This window comes from Lissotriton helveticus, chromosome 5_1 (genome assembly GCF_964261635.1).
Source record: "Lissotriton helveticus chromosome 5_1, aLisHel1.1, whole genome shotgun sequence".
NCBI classification, from domain to species: Eukaryota; Metazoa; Chordata; class Amphibia; order Caudata; family Salamandridae; genus Lissotriton; species Lissotriton helveticus.
In genome coordinates, this window is record NC_136065.1 from 1,559,580,231 (window position 1) to 1,559,601,714 (window position 21,484).

Genomic DNA, 21,484 nt, shown 5'->3' on the forward strand with positions numbered 1-21,484 from the left:
TTTGACCAATCTACATCTACACTCGCTTCCTGACTGCGGTTGCACCTGACGCTCCCCCCGCCCTATCCTAGGCGAACCACATCTCACTCCTCCCACACAAACCATAGTTGGGCCTCCACTCCGCACCCTAATAACCCCTCTCGCCCCCCTAGATGTATATCCTGCTTGTCTGAGAGTGATATTCAATCTCTCCTCCTGTCTTATGATCTGCCACTTCCTTCCACCCCATCTAACTTGCATCTAATTGAATCAATCCCCACTGATCCCTTCAGGGAACCTAAGCCAAATACAAGAACTTTAAATTTGAACAACCTCAAGACAGTCACTGCCATGCTACCCACATCACCCGACATCCCCGTTAATCTCAAACAGACCCCCCAGGATATAGCGGCATGGATTCGCAAATTTAGCGGCACAAAAATGGAAATTTAGCGGCACAAATATGGAAATTTAGCGGCAATTTTGCGGCATTTTATTTGGCCATTTTTCCTACAACAAACACAGATATCTTAGCTTTTTTAGTTATTTAACAACATGAAGCTATGTATATTTGGTTTAATTACAATGTAGACACTTTGTTTCCCTTGAAAAGCATGTACAGAAGTTAGGTATGGTATTAACAGCCAACAGAAAGCTAGATTACAACAGCAATGCCAGAGTTAAACCAATGGCAAGCTGCATTACAAATTACACTAAGTTTCAGACAACATACACATTACTTTAGTCTCGCTGAGACAGCGCATGCAGCGCATGCAGCGCATGCGCTGCTAAGCCGAGACCTAAAAATTCGTAATGCTTCGCTGGGACATGTAAGCAACAGTAGATGACAGACAGGTGTTATCCAGGTTTTCCTGTAGTCAGCTGAGGTGGGACAGCAAAGAAGAAAATGATCAAGAGTCTCTGATCGAGTATGTCATGTAGGACAATATAATGTTACAACTGCATTTCCTATGTGCTTCTTCTTGAGTTTAAAAAGGTAGAGCCCCAAGTCTAAATTGAATGTACTGAACTTTTGCCTGTGGGGGTTCGATGTCATCCATGAATGGTTCAAAACCATACCCTCCTTTAAAACTTAAAAAGCTAGTAGTTGAAGTGGCATGTGCAATGCCTTCTACACTTTGGAATTCCATATGCTCCTAAAACCTTTTATAATTTAAATCATGCCGTTCTAAGAATTTATCACATTTATTAAAAATCGTTGTAGCAGTCTAGGAGCATTTTCTCTGAGCTCATGATGCATTGGTTTGCTTGTGTAGACCAGGTATATGTATGAGATAAAGTCCCCCCTTGATGGATATTGTAAGTCACTGAGAAGTTCCAAGGGACATGTAGGCTTACAAACTCACAACTCACAACGCCACAGGCTCCCCTGCATCAACCTCCTTTATACTGACTAACGGTAGCTGTTCCCTAAAGCATTGTGATGAATCAAGTCACTTGTAATAACTTATTATTACAGATGACTTGATGCACCTTATTTTCTTATTACAGGCGTGTATGTTAGAACGCGATATAATAAGAAAAGAAAATAAGCTAGAATGTAGGGAGATTATTTCAGACAGATAAATCAGACATAGAGATACATAGCAGATTTTTTTCACGCATCACTAATTCAATTCAGTTCATGTGGCAGACAATCTTGCACTGTTTTACATTACGTAAACTTTGACTATTCGTGTTCAGTCTCGTTTTTCCGGGTAAAATACACACCAGAGATGCCCCTGTGCAGTGAAATGTTCTTCAACACTATTACAGACAAAATAGTTGTGCACATGTAATGACTGGTGTTGTGTGATTATACTTTGAGTTTTTTTTTTTTAAATGTTACATAAAGAAAGCTGACTTATTAATAAACAATAGGCAGAGTGATGGATCCATAAAAAAGGGATGAAGAACTGGCTGTCTTAGCTCACCGTGGACTCTGCCGCCTCCTAATCCTGCCCTTCGTAAGTGAAGGGAGGGCGCGTGCTCTGCTGCCTGTCGCTTCCAAACGTGTCCTGCTTTCCTTCTCTCGATTTGCCGAGCTGTGCCCCTCGCATTGTAGAATTTTAGGTTCTATTTTCGTTCACTGGTGCACACACTGATTATGTGCAGGATACACGATGGTGTTTTTGTGAAAAGCTTTAGCAAAGTTCGGTGAAAAGCAGGAACAAGGAAATTATTCCCTAATGCCGGCCGCAGTAAGAAGCAGGCAAGTATTACAGTGTAGGAGCCACGTAGTGACGTATGCGCTATGCGCTAACAGCCAATAAGATGTTATCATTTCTTTTACTGTCCTCCGGAGACCTTTTTCGCGGCCAAAAGGGTAAATATCGCGGGAATTGCGCTCCTCTGCTGATTTCGCGATTATTTTGCAAATCGCGAAATCGCGAAATGCTGGAGGGTCTGCTCAAATGTGCGCTCCTAAACTGCAGATAGGCTGTTACAAACGCTGCGGATATTGCCGATCTCATCCTTGTCCAAGATCTGGACCTTTTAATACTGACATAAAATTGGCTAATTGCCTCGCCGCTCCTAGCCTTGACCTTTTAACGCCTCCCAATTTTGGTATCATTGGGTTGGATAGAACTTGTGGTCAGGGGGAGGCATTGCATGCCTATATCGTAGTAATCTAACAGTGAAAGTCAATAATGCCGACCTCCTGCCGTCTTGTGAATATCTATGCATTGAAGTGATGGGGGGCAACAAGCACATATGCAAACTACATACGTTATACCACCTCCCTCGCGACAACCTTCCCTTCACAGAACAGATCATGGATATTATTTCATCTAACTCAGATTTCCAGGGCACTCAGATCTTCCTGGGAGACTTCAACCTCCATTGGAATGATATGAATGATATGATTGTCAACAGCCTCAAATCCTTCCTACTTGACCTTAACCTTACCCAACTATGCAATAGCCCTATGCATAACAAAGCAGCCACGCTAGATCTGGTCATTGGTAAGCCCAATTCTCTCCTTCTGGAGGCAATTCTTCCATGTGACTGGATGGACACTACTGCATCACCTTCCTTGTCCTTGAATCGTTAAGAGCAAGCAGATCCCAACCTAAGAACCCAAAACAGTTGAAAAGATGCTTACGGAACATCAACTCGCAAGACCTGACGGTGCTCTGTGATAGCGTCTTGCCACCCCCTTTGAACATGTCAAATGTTCATGAGTGGACGGCCCACTATAACCATGCAATGCTTAAGGTTCTTGACTCAGTAGCACCGCTTCAGCTTAAACGAGTGTCCTCTGAATGCTCCAAACCATGGTTCAATGATACTCTTAATGCCGAAAAAAGAAATGTAAGACTTGCAGAAAGGAAATGGCGATCGCATCCCTCCTTGAACATCTTTGTCACCTGATATCCTTGCGAAGCACATACAATAAACACATCAGAAGCTCGAAGACCACCTTCTTCAGACCTCAAGTGGATCAAGCAAAAAAACGCCCCAAAAAACTGTTCAAACTCATCAAGTACCAAGCTAATAATCATCCTAACCTTTCCTCGCCGGGTAAAGGGGTACTCCCGAACTGTGAAGAATTAGCTGTTTTCTTCACTGATAACTCTACCAAGATTGAGATGGAATTAAGCTTGGCCCGTGATCTCCTCCCGAGTGGTCCTCTGAACACCCGATGCCCTTCAGAGTCAACTAGCACTGACCCTTCACAGCCCTTCCTCCCCAAAAACAATGCATCTTGGAGTCTGTTCCAAACCTTGGATGAACCAACTATACGCTAAATGCTGTTGACGTTGAAATCTTCCAATCACTACAACTACCCTTTGCCATCGAACCTGTTCCCGGAAGTGAGATCCTCCTTACTAACACTCTGGACGACGATCGTCAAAGCTTCTCTTATGCAAGTTGTTATTCTGGCTTGCCTTAAATCAGGTCAAGTTACTAAGTATGGGCGCAAAATCCGCTCCGCTCGCGAAATTTGTCAATTTTCGGCAATTTCGCGATCCGCGAATCTCGCGAAATTGCCGAAAAACTCGCGAATTCGCGAGCGGGCGGATTATTTTTTTTGGCCCACAGGAAGAACAGTTAAGGCAGGTGCTCGAGTTGAAGCTAACTTTGTAACCATTTTAGAATGGCACCGGCAAGTGCTTGCTGGCGCCATTATAAATTGGTTACAAAGTTATTTTTAACTCGGGCACCTGCCATAACTCTATAAGTGCTTCCTGTGGGCCAAAAAGTAAACCTCAACAGGAAGCACTTACAGATATAAATAAAGCAGGTGCCCGAGTTGAAGCTCAAATTAAGTAACGTTTTAATCAGCCCAAAACATTAGTGAGCACGGTCGAGGCTGGGCAAGTGTGCTTTAACTCCATATCTGCCGTTGAAAATTATCTGTAATACCCGAGGGAGGTCTTTGCATCCCTGAGTTTCTCGAGCGCAATCCCTGTTCCTGTGACCAGGAGGCTGCTTTCTCCTCACCTGCCGCCCTGCTCGCTCTCTGACCCTTTATTTACAAGAGGCATGTTGACACGCATAGAAGCCCGCACCACACACTAGCAGTATCAAACGTCTTCCCGCCCTTTCCCAACTATGATGGACAGCTCACTCAAGGGACCTCGGCGCCTTTTGGCGCTGTGGCAAAGTTATAGGCACACATGCTCAGTGGAGACAAATCTTCTGGCCCTACGCATCTGCAGTGTAGGAAAAGCACTATCATTTACCCAACGAAGTAGCGCTTACTGGATTAGCCAGTAGAAAGTACTCCAGTTGAGTAGAGGTATTGTACAAAACGGTGACATCTTCGTGGATAACTATGCAGGGAGGATTCATTCTGGCACGAGGCTCCTGTCACAAAAATTAAACCTCAACAGGATGCACTTACAGATATAAATAAAGCAGGTGCCCGAGTTGAAGTTCAAATTCAGTAACATTTTAATCAGCTCAAAAGCATTAGTGAGCACGGTCGAGGCTGGGCAAGTGTGCTTTAACCCCATATCTGCCGTCGAAAATTAGCTGTAATACTCGAGGGAGGTCTTTGAATCCATGAGTTTCTCAAGCGCAATCCCCGTGTAGTTCCTGTGACCAGGAGGCTGCTTTCTCCTCACCTGCTGCCCTGCTCGCTCTCTGACCCTTTATACACAAGAGGCATGTTGACACGCATAGAAGCCCCGCACCACACACTAGCGGTATCAAACGTCTTCCCGCCCTTTCCCAACTATGATGGACAGCTCACTCAAAGGACCTCGGTGCATTTTGGCGCGGTGGCAAGTTACAGGTACACATGGTCAGTGGAGACAAATCTTCAGGCCCTTTACGCAGCTGCAGTGTAGGAAAAGCACTATCATTTACCCAACGAGGTAGCACTTACTGATTAGCAAGTAGAAAGTACTCCAGTTGAGTAGAGGTATTGCACAAAATGGTGGCATCTTCGTGGATAACTATGCAGGGCAGGATTCATTCTGGCACGAGGCTCCTGTCACAAAAATTAAACCTTAACATGAAGCACTTACAGATATAAATAAAGCAGGTGCCCGAGTTGAAGCTCAAATTCAGTAACGTTTTAATCAGCCCAAAACATTAGTGAGCACGGTCGAGGCTGGGCAAGTGTGCTTTAACCCCATATCTGCCGTCGAAAATTAGCTGTAATACTCGAGGGAGGTCTTTGAATCCATGAGTTTCTCAAGCGCAATCCCCGTGTAGTTCCTGTGACCAGGAGGCTGCTTTCTCCTCACCTGCTGCCCTGCTCGCTCTCTGACCCTTTATACACAAGAGGCATGTTGACACGTATAGAAGCCCCGCACCACACACTAGCGATATCAAACGTCTTCCCGCCCCTTCCCAACTATGATCGACAGCTCACTCAAGGGACCTCGGCGCATTTTGGCGCGGTGGCAACTTACAGGCACACATGGTCAGTGGATACAAATCTTCTGGCCCTTTACGCAGCTGCAGTGTAGGAAAAGCACTATCATTTACCCAACGAGGTAGCACTTACTGATTAGCCAGTAGAAAGTACTCCTGTTGAGTAGAGGTATTGCACAAAACGGTGGCATCTTCGTGGATAACTATGCAGGGCAGGATTCATTCTGGCACGAGGCTCCTGTCACAAAAATTAAACCTCAACAGGAAGCACTTACAGATATAAATAAAGCAGGTGCCCGAGCTGAAGCTCAAATTCAGTAACGTTTTAATCAGCCCAAAACATTAGTGAGCACGGTCGAGGCTGGGCAAGTGTGCTTCAACCCCATATCTGCCGTCGAAAATTAGCTGTAATACTCGAGGGAGGTCTTTGAATCCATGAGTTTCTCGAACGCAATTCCCGTGTAGTTCCTGTGACCAGGAGGCTGCTTTCTCCTCACCTGCTGCCCTGCTTGCTCTCTGACCCTTTATACACAAGAGGCATGTTGACACGCATAGAAGCCCCGCACCACACACTAGCGATATCAAACGTCTTCCCGCCCTTTCCCAACTATGATGGACTGCTCACTCAAGGGACCTCGGCGCCTTTTGGCGCGGTGGCAAAGTTACAGGCACACATGGTCAGTGGAGACAAATCTTCTGGCCCTTTACGCAGCTGCAGTGTAGGAAAAGCACTATACATTTACCCAACGAGGTAGCACTTACTGATTAGCCAGTAGAAAGTACTCCAGTTGAGTAGATGGAAATTGCACAAAAATCCGCGATTTTGCTGGAAAATCTGCGAATTTGCAGACCTTTTTGCGATTTTGTGTGAATTCGCGGACCGCAGATCCGCAAAATTCACCCATACTTGTAAGTTACCCCGATCATAAAGAAACCAAATGCCGATCCCACTGACCTCCTTATCTTTCGCCCAATCACTAACATCCCCACCTTAGCAAAACTCCTGGAGAAATGTGTGCTTGCCCAACTATGTCATCACATCGACCACTTCCAGGTCCTGGATCAACGCCAGTCTGGTTTCTGGCTAGGTCATAGTACAGAGTCGGCGCTAACAAACATCGTGGATGATGCGCTTAGAATGCTGGATCACAATGAAGCGTGTCTATTGATCCTTCTTGACCTCTCATCAGCATTCGATACTGTAAAACACGATCACTTAATTGACCTACTGGAACATAGGATGGAGCTGTCTGGGCCGGTTCCAAACTGGTTCTCTTCGTTCCTTCACGACAGAACCCTAAGCTTCAAGGTGAACCATTTCTTGTCAAATCCTGCACCTGTCACTTTGGGGGTTCCCCAAGGTTCACCACTTTCCCCCTCTTTAACCTGTTCATGGAGCCACTTACAGAAATTCTAAAATCATCTAGCATTCATTATCATACGTATGCGGATGATACCCAACTATACCTGAAGATCGCCTCTCCCGAAGACATTCAGTCCCTCAACTCAATCCTCCTAAAAACACAAAACTGGTTGACAAGTAATCACCTGAAGTTAAATGCTCTTAAAATTGAATTTTTATTGATCTCACCCCACAACAAATCTCCTGTCATGGAGCAATGGCTGAACCAGCTGACTGCTCTCAATTGTAGACCGCACCTTGTGGACTCTGCATCTTCTCTGGGTATCTTTCTGGACAAAAACCTGAACATGCAGAAGCACATAAGTTCCTGCACCAAAGGAGCGAACTTTCAACTCAGCCTACTAAGGAAACTCAAACCCTTTCTCGCTGCTCATGACCTGAAGGTGGCAGTACAAGCTCAAAGCTGGACTATGGTAGCGCAACTCTTTGCGCCCTGCCTAGAGTCGGCTCTGCTTAGGGCCTCCCTCAATTCCGCTGCTAGACTCTTAACTGGCACAAAAAATACCAACACATATCTCCGGACTTGCGAGTCCTGAATTGGCTTCCATATGAAGGTCGGATACAGTTAAAAATTGCATGCATGGCTCACAAGGCCATCCACTTCAAGACCCCGCTGTACCTCGCTCAGAGAATGGAGCTCTCCTGTGGTTCTAGAGCCTCCAGAAGAGCCAGCACCCTTATGCTAAATGCTAAAACCACAACAATTCAAGAAAAAAAGACCTAAAACCAAACCTTCCCAGGGATGGCGCCGAGGACTTGGAACTCCTTTCCACCCGAAGTCAGGGAGAACCCCTCCACTGTCTTCTTCAAAAAAGAAGTTAAAGGACTCCTGATGAAGAAATTTCTTCTTTAACATGGCTCCTTTATTTGTTTTTGGTCCATACCCTTGACTATGGCCCAACCACTTGGTTCACGAGACTTCTTGGACATTTCTAGATTTGGACCTTGTTGAGCTGATGGTTTTGTTGATTTTGTTTTTCCCTTAGGATAATGTTTGTCAATTAGACTCTGATTTTGTTGCCTTGCTGATTTTGTATGTTTGATTCTAACCATTGTGATGCATAATCTGTAAAGCGCTCTGATACCCTCGGTGGTCATGTTCGTGCTATATAAAACCTTCAAATAAATAAAAGAAGATATTTATCCACCCAGACATGGGCAAGATTCTTGTCACACAACCAGCACGAGGAGTTGGCTATATCCCCAAGAAAAGGCGTCTCACTTTCGAGACAGAGCCACTGGTTCTGCCTTTCAAATCCTAAGACCCCAAAAGGGTTTGAAACTCTGCTGCCAGCCCTACACCTTTCCCTCCACTACCATCCACACCCCCCATAAGACCCACTCCCACCACACTTTCGTCCACTGAGCCACCCAATTCAAACTTTTATCTAGGTGGACCATATGACCTTCTGGACATGTATAAGGAAGCATTTAGGTCATGGGTTAGTAGGAAAACCCATGGAAACACTTATGAGGCATACATTCAGGATGGCCCTGACTTGAAACCGTACCCCATCAAGTTGTCCCCACCAGACCAACCATCTGTATACCAGGCAGTGATGTGAGAGGGCAGTGAGGCATCGCCACAAGCAAACATATGATGGAGGAAGAGGGTGACGTTTTAGTTGAGACCTTATCCGAAACCATGGTGTACTATACATTACTTGCCCATGCTTAGGGGGATGCTTAAATTGAAACTTTCAAGTATCTAGTAAAGGCTAGAATGGTAACCTGGTGTATAGCAGAAAAATGCAAACCTTCTCCAAATGATCCAGCTTATATTAGGGGGAAAATAGACCCTGACTCCCTGGTAGATCACACTGCATATCAAAGGGCTTCTACTCAGGCCAAGAGGGACGCTCCCCCTCCTGTCAAGGAGTATAAGAAGATTGAGCCAGCAGACAAATGGCTAGGTAATTGGGGTAGACACACATTAGGGCATTGCCAACTCGGTGGGTCACCTTTCCAGGTATGATAGATATCAGTGGGAGGAGCTGGCATAGCACCTACCAGAGGCCAACCGAAGAAGGGGACAAGAATTGGTAGAGCAGGACAAAACCATCAGTAATGCTACTATCAGATGTGCCCTCGACACAGCGGACACTGAAACGAGAGGATTGGTACCAGCACCCTCCTTCGCATGTCCTAGGATGTCAGGAATTAGGCCAGAGTTGCAAGTGAACCTATTAAATGTACCATGTGATGGGGAGCATCTTTTCATCCCACAGGTCGACCAGATGCTTGAAAAAATAAATAAGGATGCAGAAATTGATAAACCCATGTATGCCCTGCAATTCCCCCTGTGCCAGGTCAGGCGGGCCGAGCCAAACCAGTGGGCTCAAATCAGAGGCCACCTAATCAGCCTAGCCAGCAATTCTTGCAGGACCCTCAATAGCCAAAGGCTTTCTTTAAAGGGCCTATAAAGCCAATGACAGGGGCAAGGGACACCTCTGCTGCAAAGCAGTGACTCCTCCTTCCCTCAACTATCCAACACCTATGGGGGAAGACTGAGGCACTTCCTTCCTCAATGTTCAACCTCAGATGAGAGAATTGTCTCCATTGTGTGGGAAGGTTGCTGCCTTACAATGCATTCCGACATTACAACCCACCACCACATACTGAGTTCAGACCACTTTCATATTTTGGAGCAAGGGACTCAGGCACTCCTACAAAAGGGTGCAATAGAACCAGTACCAGCACACCAACAGAGTGTAGGCGTATATTTATCCTCTTCCTTTCTAACCCCTAAAAAGAATGGCTCACTCCAGCCAATCCTCGACCTCTAGCCATTCAACAGGTCTTCATCTCCATACACTTTCATTTGACCACGCTATAGGATGTCATTCCCCTGCTGCACCAAGAAAACTTCATGTTAACACTGGATCAGAAAAACATCTTCTTTCATATCACAATCCACCCAGCACATCAACTGTACCTTCGCTTCACGGAAAATGGCCAACATTACCAGTTCAAGGTGTTACCATTTCAGAGTCACCACAGCTCCAAGATTGTTTACCAAGGGCCTAGCAGCCATAGCAGCACACCTTCACAGAAATGCCATTCCCCTTTTACCATATTTAGATAAAAGGCTGATCAAGAGCAGCAGCAAGCGACGATACCTAACACAAAGTGAAGAAGTAGCGTCACTTCTTCACATCTTAGGTTTCAACCATCAATGCCAAGAAAATACATCTGCACCCACAGCAGATTCAGCATTTTCTTGGGTCAGTCCTCAGTGTAGTGACAGGTAAGGCATACCCCAACGAACAGAGGATGATGCCATTCCAACAGCTGCTGCCTCTTTTTTAGGAATTTGTGCCCTCACACACCTGTGAAGGTGTCAGGCTGCATCATTGAGCGTTTTGCTCCTCTTCGGGGCGGTGCTGCAATACCCCATGTGCTCCGCGAGAGGGCTCTTTGGCGTAGATCTTTTAGTAGAACACTATGATGGAGAGTGCAGGTGTGTGGAACAAGTGAAATGGTGGGTTTCAACATACCATTGAGGTACCCTGAGGGTGAATTTTATTCCTGGGTACTCCTGGTAGGGTTATATACAGTAACTCAATTGTAAATTCCTAACAATGAGGAAACACAATTTAGTGGTAAATGCAAGTAATGTGGATCAACATGTTTCATGCCCTAGTGGTCCGGGAGGGATCTATGGCGTATCAAGAGGACCAAAGGGTTGTTTAGAAAGGAAGAAACACTATCCCTACCCTTGTTAAGGGAAGGGAATGGGGGTCCAGGTATCAATTGATTGCCAACCTGTTCACACATAGTCGTGAGACTAAAATACAATATGTGTACCTAGTAGAGGGTAATCCCTTTATGGTTATTTTTTAATCCAACCCTACAATTGTAAAGACTGTGCCCCTTAGGTCGGAGCAGGGGCCCGCATCAAAACTGCGGCATGAAATATTTTCCATGTGGTGTTAGGTATAGTCAACTACCCCATCGCTTGCTCTCCTGGAAGGATGCTGTGGGATAGGTGAGTTTCACTAAAGGTTGGATTAAAAAATAACTGCAAAGGGTTTACCCTCTACTAGGTAAACATATTGTAGATATTGCATGTTTGCATACTTATGCAGGGGTACAAAAACCCATAATTCACTGAGAACCATATTTCACAGGCCTTGTGAAGTAAAGATTTCAGCAACATTATGACAGGCCCCTAGCCACTTGAAGCATCATCAGGGATACTAGGATTTAAAGCATGAAGACCCAAATTATGAGGCAAGGTTATCTAAATTATGTGTCAAAAAGGTCAAATTATGTGCCACATACGCTGGCAGTACTATTTGCATCCATTTGAGTTAAATGTAATATTTTCGTGAATTTGCAATTTATGTCGTGAATGTAGTACATCCATAATTATGCTGTAAACGCTGCTTTCAGAGAATCACATAAATCCTGTGGTCCCTACCATTGTTTCCTGCTTTATGAGCAATTTATTCATAAAAGATAAATACAATCTAAACATTCAGATTCTAATTAGTGCCCATTGTTAGCAGCATTTTGAAGAAAAATGCATGTTCAAGCTAATTTAACTCTCTCTAGACGATGATCTTTGTATAACAATTGAACATCTCTTTCCACAGTATATTGTTGACTGCGACAAGATTCATCAGCTTCCGGATATCTCATTCCATATGGGCGGGAATGCCTACACACTCAAAGGGCCTGCCTACATCCTACGGGTAAGTTAGTTAAAATCTGGGGGAGGGACATGGCAGCAAAGTATTAGAGAGTCTTTCCAGGACAAGTTTTAGGGTGTCTGGCACATTCAGCATGGAGTTTGGGGGATTCCAAGAAATCTTCAAGTAGGATGTTACATCTGGTGGGGCTTGACCAGGATGAGTCCCAAAATATAGAGGTGAAGTAGATATCCCTTTCCTTATCTCACAAGTATCTCCAGCCGGCCACGAGATGGCTTGTCCTATGCTGATATGCCATTCTCCTGAGAATATCCAACCATAAAGGATGAAGGGCATGTATCTATGTGAATCTCCTAAGAATTTACCAGCACTAGGCATGGCATTATTATATCCCTGTGTCGGTCCATACAGCTCACCTAGTCCTAAAATTGGCAGACTCTCTACCACTGAAGCTGTCACCAAAGTGATCCAGGCCTAGAGGCGACAGAATTTGCACTTCTGAACTCATACCGTAGATTCTCCATCTTTTTACAGTGATATTCTCTCCGTCTCTTCCTCTGCTCGTTTCCTGAGCCAGGCATCACTGGAGGATGCTAACTAAGCTCTGCATATTCTTTATCCTGAGCCCTGCATTCCTAGTGTGCTACCATCGTTCTGACCATGTTTGTGTTCTACTCTCTTCACAGCAATCCCAGTTTGGTGAGGAGGTCTGCGCTGTGGCCTTCTCTGGTCTGGACATCCCACCCCCTACCGGGCCGCTGTGGGTCCTGGGTGCCAGCTTCATTGGACAGTACTATACAGAGTTTGATCGTCAAAATAACAGAATTGGATTTGCTACATCTGCCTAGTGCTGTCTCCCGCCTTCACCGCCACATACACCACACCGAACCCAATCTCTAATAGATTCCACCTCCCACTCACAAGTCGGCCACCCACAATTCCAAGCAATGACTGAGGGACCTCTTCAAGAGACATGTATCCAGACACTTCTCCCTGCCAAGGATGGAAGCAACATTGCCCTTACCTATGATCAGCGCAACTTTCCTTGAGGAGAAGAACTCTGCCGGAGGCCACAGCACTTGTACTAGTCCACCAGACCCAAATGAAAACCAATGTTGTCTCCACTCTCCAAGATCCCAGGGAATGAGGAACCCTCCACAGGGTTCCTAAAGGGAGGGACCGTCTCTGTGAAAGTTTGAAGTCTGGAAACCCTCCAGAGGCCACTCTACACATAACAAATCATGAGACCCCTACGGAAGGAAATCAATTACTTTTATTCCACGAGTACCACTCTGTTATACCCTTGGGGACGGAGAGCCCTCCACAGACTCACTCCACCTATACTAATGCACAAGACTTGAAGGAAAGGAGGGACAGCCTTCAGGGAACCTATCCAGCTACTCTGAGGGCCCATGGGCAAGGGAAACACTCCAGAAGAAATTGCACCATATGTGTAAGACCTTGGAAGAAGGAGAAGATTTGCAGACATGTCCATCTGTATCTGTGAAAGAGGCTGTAAATGATAAAGTTCCAACCAGCAGCCTACTCCACTGATTCTGTCAAGTGCTGAGGATAGCAGTTATCTTCACACACAGATGCAGGGCTAGGCCTCTCTGTGGCATCAAACCCTGAGGACTATTTCCAGTTCACATTTATATGTTAAAAGTTTGAATAAGACGGGGAGGGCGTGGGATTGTTATTCAAGCTTATTATTGTGGTGATAAAAAAACACCTAATAAAAAGAGGTTTAACAATTTTTAATAAGAACTTTGTGGATATCATGCAGAATATTTTCTGCTTTTTATAATAGCTGGATTGTCAAAGTCATTGGCATGTTTAAGATGCATCAACTGAGCATATTTCAACATTTAGGGGGCACCTCAATGGCATTCATGAGTGTGTGTACTTCTGCATTATTACTTCATATATTTGTGCATGGAATTCACGAGGGTATGGGCGTAGATCTACATGTAAGCCTCTCCTCTCACATGTGTGAAGAATCCTCTGCCAAGAATGTGTGGAGCTACACATACGAGGTTTCATGTTTTAGGTGGAAATGTGAGAAACGCAAAGGGAGAATGGCTGGAAACGGGGAACATGTTCCACAAAGTGGCAAGCAGAAAAGGAAATTCAAGCAGGGGCCCAGGAAGGGACAAACACTTTACAAAAGGGTATGCCAGTTTCAATTGCTATAGTAAGACCCTCATCTACTCTAGTAGTATTGTAGCCCAAAGATGCCCTATTCCAGAAAAGCCGCAGAGTATGTCACACATCACCCATGGCATCTCATGGGGCAGCAAGGGAGCCATACAGGAACCAGTTGAGGCAGGTACAAATAGTCCCCGTACAAACGCCAACACCTAGAAAAATTTAAGAAATAAAAAAACAATGAAAAAGTAACTTTACACATTGAAGACACCCATACAAACCGCATTGTAAATATATTTGAAAATAAAGAATAGGAGAAATCAAATTCATTTCAATATGGTCAAATACCTATAGATATTACAGACACCCACAGAAATCACATTGTGATTTTTTTTATTGTTAAAAAATAAAATAAATACAAATAATCTGAAAGGTCAGATTACTATCACCATTACAAACACCCATACAAACACATCGTAAAAATATAGATATTCCAACTTAAGCTAGTTGTGTGAGAGGCAATATATACAAAGCAAGACAATGTGTAAAACATTCAACAAGACGATAGAATCAAGTGCAGTTATTCGTCTTTTATTTTGAGCTGTCGAAAAACTTTTTCAATTCTTTGAATTCATAATTATCATTGTATTCCTGACTGCACTTGAAGAATCACTTTCGTTGCGAATTTTTTTTTTAATTCTTTGCCCTGAAGTAGCCCATGTTTGGGTGAAACGCGTTGGCTGGTTTCAACATCTGCATGCTCTGAACAGCTCAAAATAAAAGACGAATAACTGCACTTGGTTCTATCGTCTTGTTGAATGTTTTACACATTGTCTTGCTTTGTATATATTGCCTCTCATGCAACTAGCTTATGATATTTTTTGTGGTCTATTAGCAGCAGGCCATCTGAGGTGGGCAATATACTTTACTAAATCTGTGACTAGCCCTGATAGTGCAGTCATCTAGGACCCAGCTGCTTGATACTACATAAACTTATAGATATTCCAACATGCTCATACTTAAAAATTACAGATATGTAGATTGTTAACATCATGGCTCTTCTCAAGTCTAACACTACATTAAACACACGCTCAGCAACATCATAACAAACACACACACAGCCCGATTCCCAAAAAAGTAGGAAAAGTATATGTGAAGATCTAGGTCTCTGCCTGCGCTACATTTCCTACTTCTTGGAATTCAGAAATATTCCCAGGGTTACATATGAAAGTTGCAGTTGCGGAATCGTATTCCTGCTTACTCAGATCTCCATTCAATAGTACCCTATAAAACAAATACACATTGTTTTTGGCCCTTTCCAAAGTGGAAATGGAATGGATTGGAGTTTGGGAACACCCACAAATGTATGAGTCTGTGGGTGCAGCTGTTTGTCACCACGGCTGGCAGCACAAGGAGAAGAGGACATGACCCAGAGTGTGGGCTGAACTTATGTGCTTCCACTTGAGATGACTGTCAAGTGTGTTATTTTCTCTAGGTGATACCCGTTTTATGTTCTTTCCAATGTGTACTCCGGCAAAGGGTTTCCTCTGGGGTGGGGACATAAACGCCTACTACCTGGTGTAAATCCGCACCCACTATTTGCGAATTAATTGCGTCTAGGCTCAGCTTTGTATCCAGGCAAATCTCTTTACCTGGAGATCTCCGCATGCAGATTTACCTTTAAGAACAGCCCCCTTTGTGAAAACGGAAACAAATAAGAATACTAAGTGTTAGGATGAGATGTTATAGACAGGTCCAAGTCTGGTCTTACGTCATGCTCTGAAGTAGCCGAGGCCGAAAGTGCCATGCAAGCCAGGAGCAGGGCAGGTGTGCTGGGCTGCAGGATTTTTAACCTGGACCCACTAAATATTTATATGGAGGATATTTTAACATAAATTTGACTAAATTGACGTGGAGTTGCTGTCTGAGGCCTAGGATACTTCCTGCTTCCAATAAAGACCTCTGTTTATCATCTGCCATATTGTGTGTATGAGTCTTTGATTCTTCTGTATCTGCCCTGATTCCTCATAAACTGCCTTCTGTAAAGAGCAGGGCTGGCTGCTTCTGTCTCCAACTCGAACCAAATATGTGTGCAAGAGGGTACATGGGAAATGTAAGCAGTGGCAGGCAGGGTCCAGTGGGCACTGTTGAAGATGTTCGGGTGATACTGTTGCTATGTCTGGAGAGGACAGTAGGAAGGCTAAGGCAGAAAGGCTGAACCAGCGGTGACTATTTAACAATTCCCGTACATGAGCTTTGTGGCCAGGCGTGTTACTGGAAAATGGCCTCTATGAAGGGCTGGGTGGTAGATGGTGCACATTTCCAAATCGTTTTTGCTGGAAGATAAAGAGTGATTTCTTCTTCCCAGAAAGGTAAAAGCTGTGCTTAGTGAGAAGGTGTTTTTGGTTAACTACAGCTTACCACATTAAGTGACAGGTGCAACTAATATGTGAAAAGGGCCAATAACGTATGTAACACACAATCATTTAGCGAAGCTGTGGGGGAAGAGAGCAGGTGGGCAGTGACAGGGGTACTGGGTGTAATGTAAATAAGCATTGATCAGCCAACAGGGCAGAGGAATGGTTGAGTGAGTGAAATACTTGCTGCTGACAGCTGTTCTGGTTTGTTGGTCATGAGTTAATTCACAGTAAAGCTCACTCAGAGTTTCAGCAAGAGTTCCTCTGCAGTTCCCTTCGGGCCAGTAATGAAAGTTACCAGAATTAGGAACTCTGCAGGAAGACCAGAGATTGTGTGTGTTTCACCCAGAGATTTCAGATGAGTGATTACCAGGAGACATGGGTGTGATATTCCTAATTCCTGGGCTAATTTCACGCGGGCCCCACTCCCAATTCTCCATTTCTGCACGCACCTCATCCAATATTGGTAAACCCATAAGTATGTGTTGTGAGGTGTGGGGAGGGTGTGCGTTGGGGGGGGGGGCAGGTAGGCATGCAAATAATACCAGGAGGAATAATGGGCACTCATAATGAACACTCATAATGAGGCTCTCTACCTTCCATGCTCCCAGTGTCAGTAAACTGAGTACTAAAAAACATGTACATCTTACATATGCATGAAGGGTACCACACACATTACAAACACCTATGAACGCATAGAGCAATACCTCTTCAGACTTCTCATTGACATCCACTTGCAGAGCCAAGAATTTGTAGGTGAAAATGCTTTGTACATCTTATATTTTTGTGAATTACTAGCAAAATGCAAATTGTTGATTGACATGTGCACATTGACATGGTGCTATTGCATTTGAAACAAATTTTCTGTCTTGAATGTCTAGTGTGTATTCCTGGCTCTCATTAACTAGGCCTTAATTTCGGCCTAGGCACCATTGTGTTATAAATGGACGTCTCCTTCTGAGAGTCATATTTATTTCAATTGACATGTTCTTGCTGTTTTTGACAAAATAATGCCAGCATGGTCACAAACATGTTTCTTTTCCCAATCACTTTCAAGTTGCTCATTGCATCCTATTTATTCATAATAGTTTGCTGTTGATAATGTAACTATTTTCTTCAGCCATCTCTGGGTGACATTAGCATACAGTGTATATAAGCAGAGAGAGGGACTAAGGGCTTTTCAGAGGTCCAGCATATGTGCCCAAACAGTAGAAGTACAAGAGATATGCAGTTCCTAATCGCAAGCGAAGGGGAGGTGCTAGGCTCGAGTGGTCTACACTCTCACATGGAACAGGGATTCCACCTGTTGGAATTTAGGGCCCTCACACACCCGGCTGGGTGTCATGCTTCATCATATGGCATGCTCCTCATCAGGTCGGTGCTGCAATACCTGTCGGGCTCCCTATGAGGGGCTCTTTGGCGGAGATCTTTTATTCCAAATAGCCGTTAGGTGCCGTGGGGGTAAGGGGCCCAAGGAGTGTAGATGAGGAGAGTGTCAGAGAGTGATTAATAGGGACGTTTAAAGCAGGATAGGAAGTGGCACCAAAGAATATTTTAATCAATAGGCCTTCCAACCTGGTTAAAAAAGAGGAAAACGCACTCCAGAGGTAATGGCTCGGGTTTGGTGCTATATTATGTGGTCAACATGTTTCTCGCCTGATGGTCAAATGATCTAGTGGCGATTCGTCAGGACTGTTTTTATTAGGTCCTGACGAATCGGCACTCGATCATTTGACCATCAGACGAGAAACATGTTGACCATATAATATAGCGCCAAACCCGAGCCTATCTCTTGTACTTCCATTAGCATAGAGTGGGCAGAATTAAAATACATGTAGTGAGAGGAATTTCGCCAGAAAATGAGGGGCTAAGGAACTCTGTGATGTGCAAGAGTGGGCATGGGACATGGGTTGGTTCCATGATGGCCAAGAAGAAGGTATATGCTTGGCCGGAGCCCAAAAATATGAAGAACGTTTGGAATCCCTGGAGAAGAGAAAGGGGACTACAAGGGTAACTACAAATGAGACAGCGAAAAAGCTACGGTCGGGGCCAGATGGGCGGGTAGTGGCGGGCAAAGTTGATTTAACTGTCAAGGATGAGCTATTTAAAATTAATAGAAATTGGGGGTGGGGTACAATGGTTGTTACTGGTAGTTTGTTGTATGTTATAAACTCAATAAAAAGTTTTAGGAAATAAAGAGAAATAAATGTAGTGGGATAGTGCATAGTTGCTAAGCCAGTATGATGTTTCATATAATTGTGTCCTGATTTTTTGAGAATGTCATTCTTTTGCTCACATCATGATTTAGCAAAGATAATGATTTTCTTTGCATAAGAATTGTATATAAACCCTTAATGTGGGGGATGAGCCTGCGAACTTTCTGATGAAAGTAGGGATGATTTCCTTTGTCTTACTGATTTTGCTGCTCACTTGGGACATACATTTTTCTTGTTTGCACATCAGTTTGTATTATTGAGTCAGTCCTTAATTAACTGCCTGTATTTTGATGTTGTGGGGTATTTGGGGAGACATTGCCTCATGAAAGTGAGGTTTAACACTGTCTCTGATTCATCAACCCATGGGAGAGTTCTTAAGGTAGCATATTAGGTAGTACAATTTTGGGATTCCCCTGCACCCACATTGGACTTTTCATCCTGTGAGAGGAAAGTAGCACGCCTCTGCTCTTTGGACTGAGGGCGCTATACAGTAGTGTGTCTCTGGTCTTCATGTTCAACATGTTACTCCTCCTGTTCCACTCGATTTTGTTGGCATTTATCCACCTTTGGTCATCCAAAGGAGTATTGCAAAGATCACATAAAGCATTAGCCAGGTAAAGGGGGCAGGGAAACTGGAAGAACATCAAGCCTGGGGCTCTTCTTGTGCCTCACAAATGCTATGCATGGCGAGCCTACAATATAAGCCTATGCAATATGATTGCTTTTTCCAGTGGTTGTTGCCTGAAGGTCCCAGTTTAAGATGGAGCTATCCTTGTTTCCTGTGATGTCAATTCCTGCTTGGATCATATATGAGGAAGCATTGCTTTGAGATGAAAGTGTTGAAACGCATTTGTTCCCTTATTTTTCATCATGCTCATTGCTCACTCTGCATCCTTGTTGTCCCTGATTTATACAAATGTTGTCTGTAGCAGGATTCCTTCTGGATGTCTTTATTTCTGGGAAGGGGTATGTTAGTCTCTATCTCAATACTGACTCAGTATTACTTTGGTGCCTTGTTTATTAAGTTCTATATCATCCATCATCTTCAATCCAGAATCACCAATATTTCCATGGAGTTTTTTTTCTGCCCTTTATGGCTTTTACCTCCTCACTTCTCTTAAGGAGACACCTGACACCTTTCACGTGTTTATTGCACTTCAGTTGAGCACAGGAGTTATTGGGAGGAACTGCTCTTTCTTTGGGAAATCAAGAAGTAAACTAGAGAGACCTTCACTGCATCCAGTCCTTGACAGTAACAGACATGCAGGGACCAATTTGCAAAGGCTCACAGAAACACCCAGAGAACACACACACAGTCACATCCTTATTGGTTCTTTGACAATACTCTCTTTTAATGACCTGAGGGCTTACTAAGTTATAGGTGACACAACTGAGAATTCCAATGATGGAGCCTAAGTGTGGACACACTCTGAGATTAATTAATGGATGCCTAATCTGAGCAGTCATTGAAGATTACTGAGTGATGGGATATAATTGTATGTGCATTGCTGACTTACACACCTTTCTGGTTAGACATTACACTGCATTTTCATGCTCTAGGTTGCTTTCTGCTGTGGCATTCCTTGCTAATTTTAATAATGTTGCTATTGCATTCTTTGTAAATATTGGTTCAAATCAGTTTGTCCTATTGTAGAATTTTATTTGGATGATCATTGTGCATCAAATCGTAGCTCTTCGCCTTTTATACCCTTCAATCTTCAGTAATCTCACACCTTGTGACATCACCAAAAGGCCTTCATTTTACATTAGAAGTTCAAGGTGTGGCACTTGGGTACCACCACTAGCACCATCTTGGTAGGTGGTGTCGTCTAGGTGCTCTTGCAATGTGCAGGCTGGTTGGGCACTATTTACTCTCACTGGCTATCTGTAGCACAGCTGGTGTGTCGAGGTGGCATGAAAAAGAAGCTCGTCCACATCAACCACACCAGAATGCCATCAACCACCAACCATGCTGCTCATTCCACTATTACTCCATCCTTCATCTCAGGTGAGTTCACAAAGAGAATGTACTTCCCTGAAATACTCCGTTCTTTATTTCCCACTCAAAGTAAGCTTTGCAATGATTCATGCCTCAAAGCTGAAATCTGTATCATTCGATACCACCTACAGAGAGCTTTCGCCCCCACACACAGGCACAGCTAGAATGGGGATGCAGGGGGCGAGATGCTTAATGCTTCTCCTGTGGGGTCTTCGGGTGAGTGGTGCACCCCAGGTAGCAGGAGGTCCCTGATTGGTCAGTTTGTTCCCCGTGGTGGTGACATGGTGACAGTTGGAGGCTTGGAGGTCCTTGTGACCTCCCCGTCTCGTCGCTGTGGTGCTGGCGGGCACCCTGGCATTGCCTGGTGTCCGGGTTGTGGCGTTTTGTGCCTGGGTTACTTGGGGTACTTGGCTAGAGTGGCTTCTGATGCAGTGCGTGAGGCACTGTGAGCTGTGTGAGGTTGGGAGGGATGATTTGACTAAGCCAGGAGTACTGTGCCTGGGCTTGGGTAGGGATGGTGAGGCCCAGAGGGAAGTGTAGCAGCCGCATTCCTAGCATGTTCTCACCCGAGCTGAAAATCCCAAAAGAAACGCACGCTATCTTGTGCGGGGACACCATAGACGCTAAGCAGCACTGCGATCCCTGACATACTACATTCAGGTGAGCGAGGGATCAAGGAGAAGTAGGGCTATCGTGGGAGGGGCAGACAAGCCCCGTGCAGCCTTCAGTTTCAGTGCCACCTCCGCGTAAGCGCATCCAGGGTCGTGTCGAAGGGCACAGTGTCAAGTGTTGGCCAGCAGGGGGCACCTGTGGGA

At 44.5% G+C, this 21,484-nt stretch overlaps 1 protein-coding gene across 1 annotated transcript in view; it reads left to right on the top strand.

Annotated features, from left to right (window-relative positions):
• Nucleotides 1–13,656, top strand: part of REN (renin) — a 115,817-nt gene extending 102,161 nt beyond the window's left edge. Inside the window, exons 8-9 of the mRNA XM_078644657.1 lie at nt 11,833–11,931; nt 12,576–13,656. Of these exons, the coding sequence (XP_078500783.1) occupies nt 11,833–11,931; nt 12,576–12,737 (261 nt within the window). The 3' untranslated portion in view covers nt 12,738–13,656. The remainder of the gene's footprint in view (nt 1–11,832; nt 11,932–12,575) is intronic.
• The last annotated feature ends 7,828 nt before the right edge of the window (nt 13,657–21,484 follow it).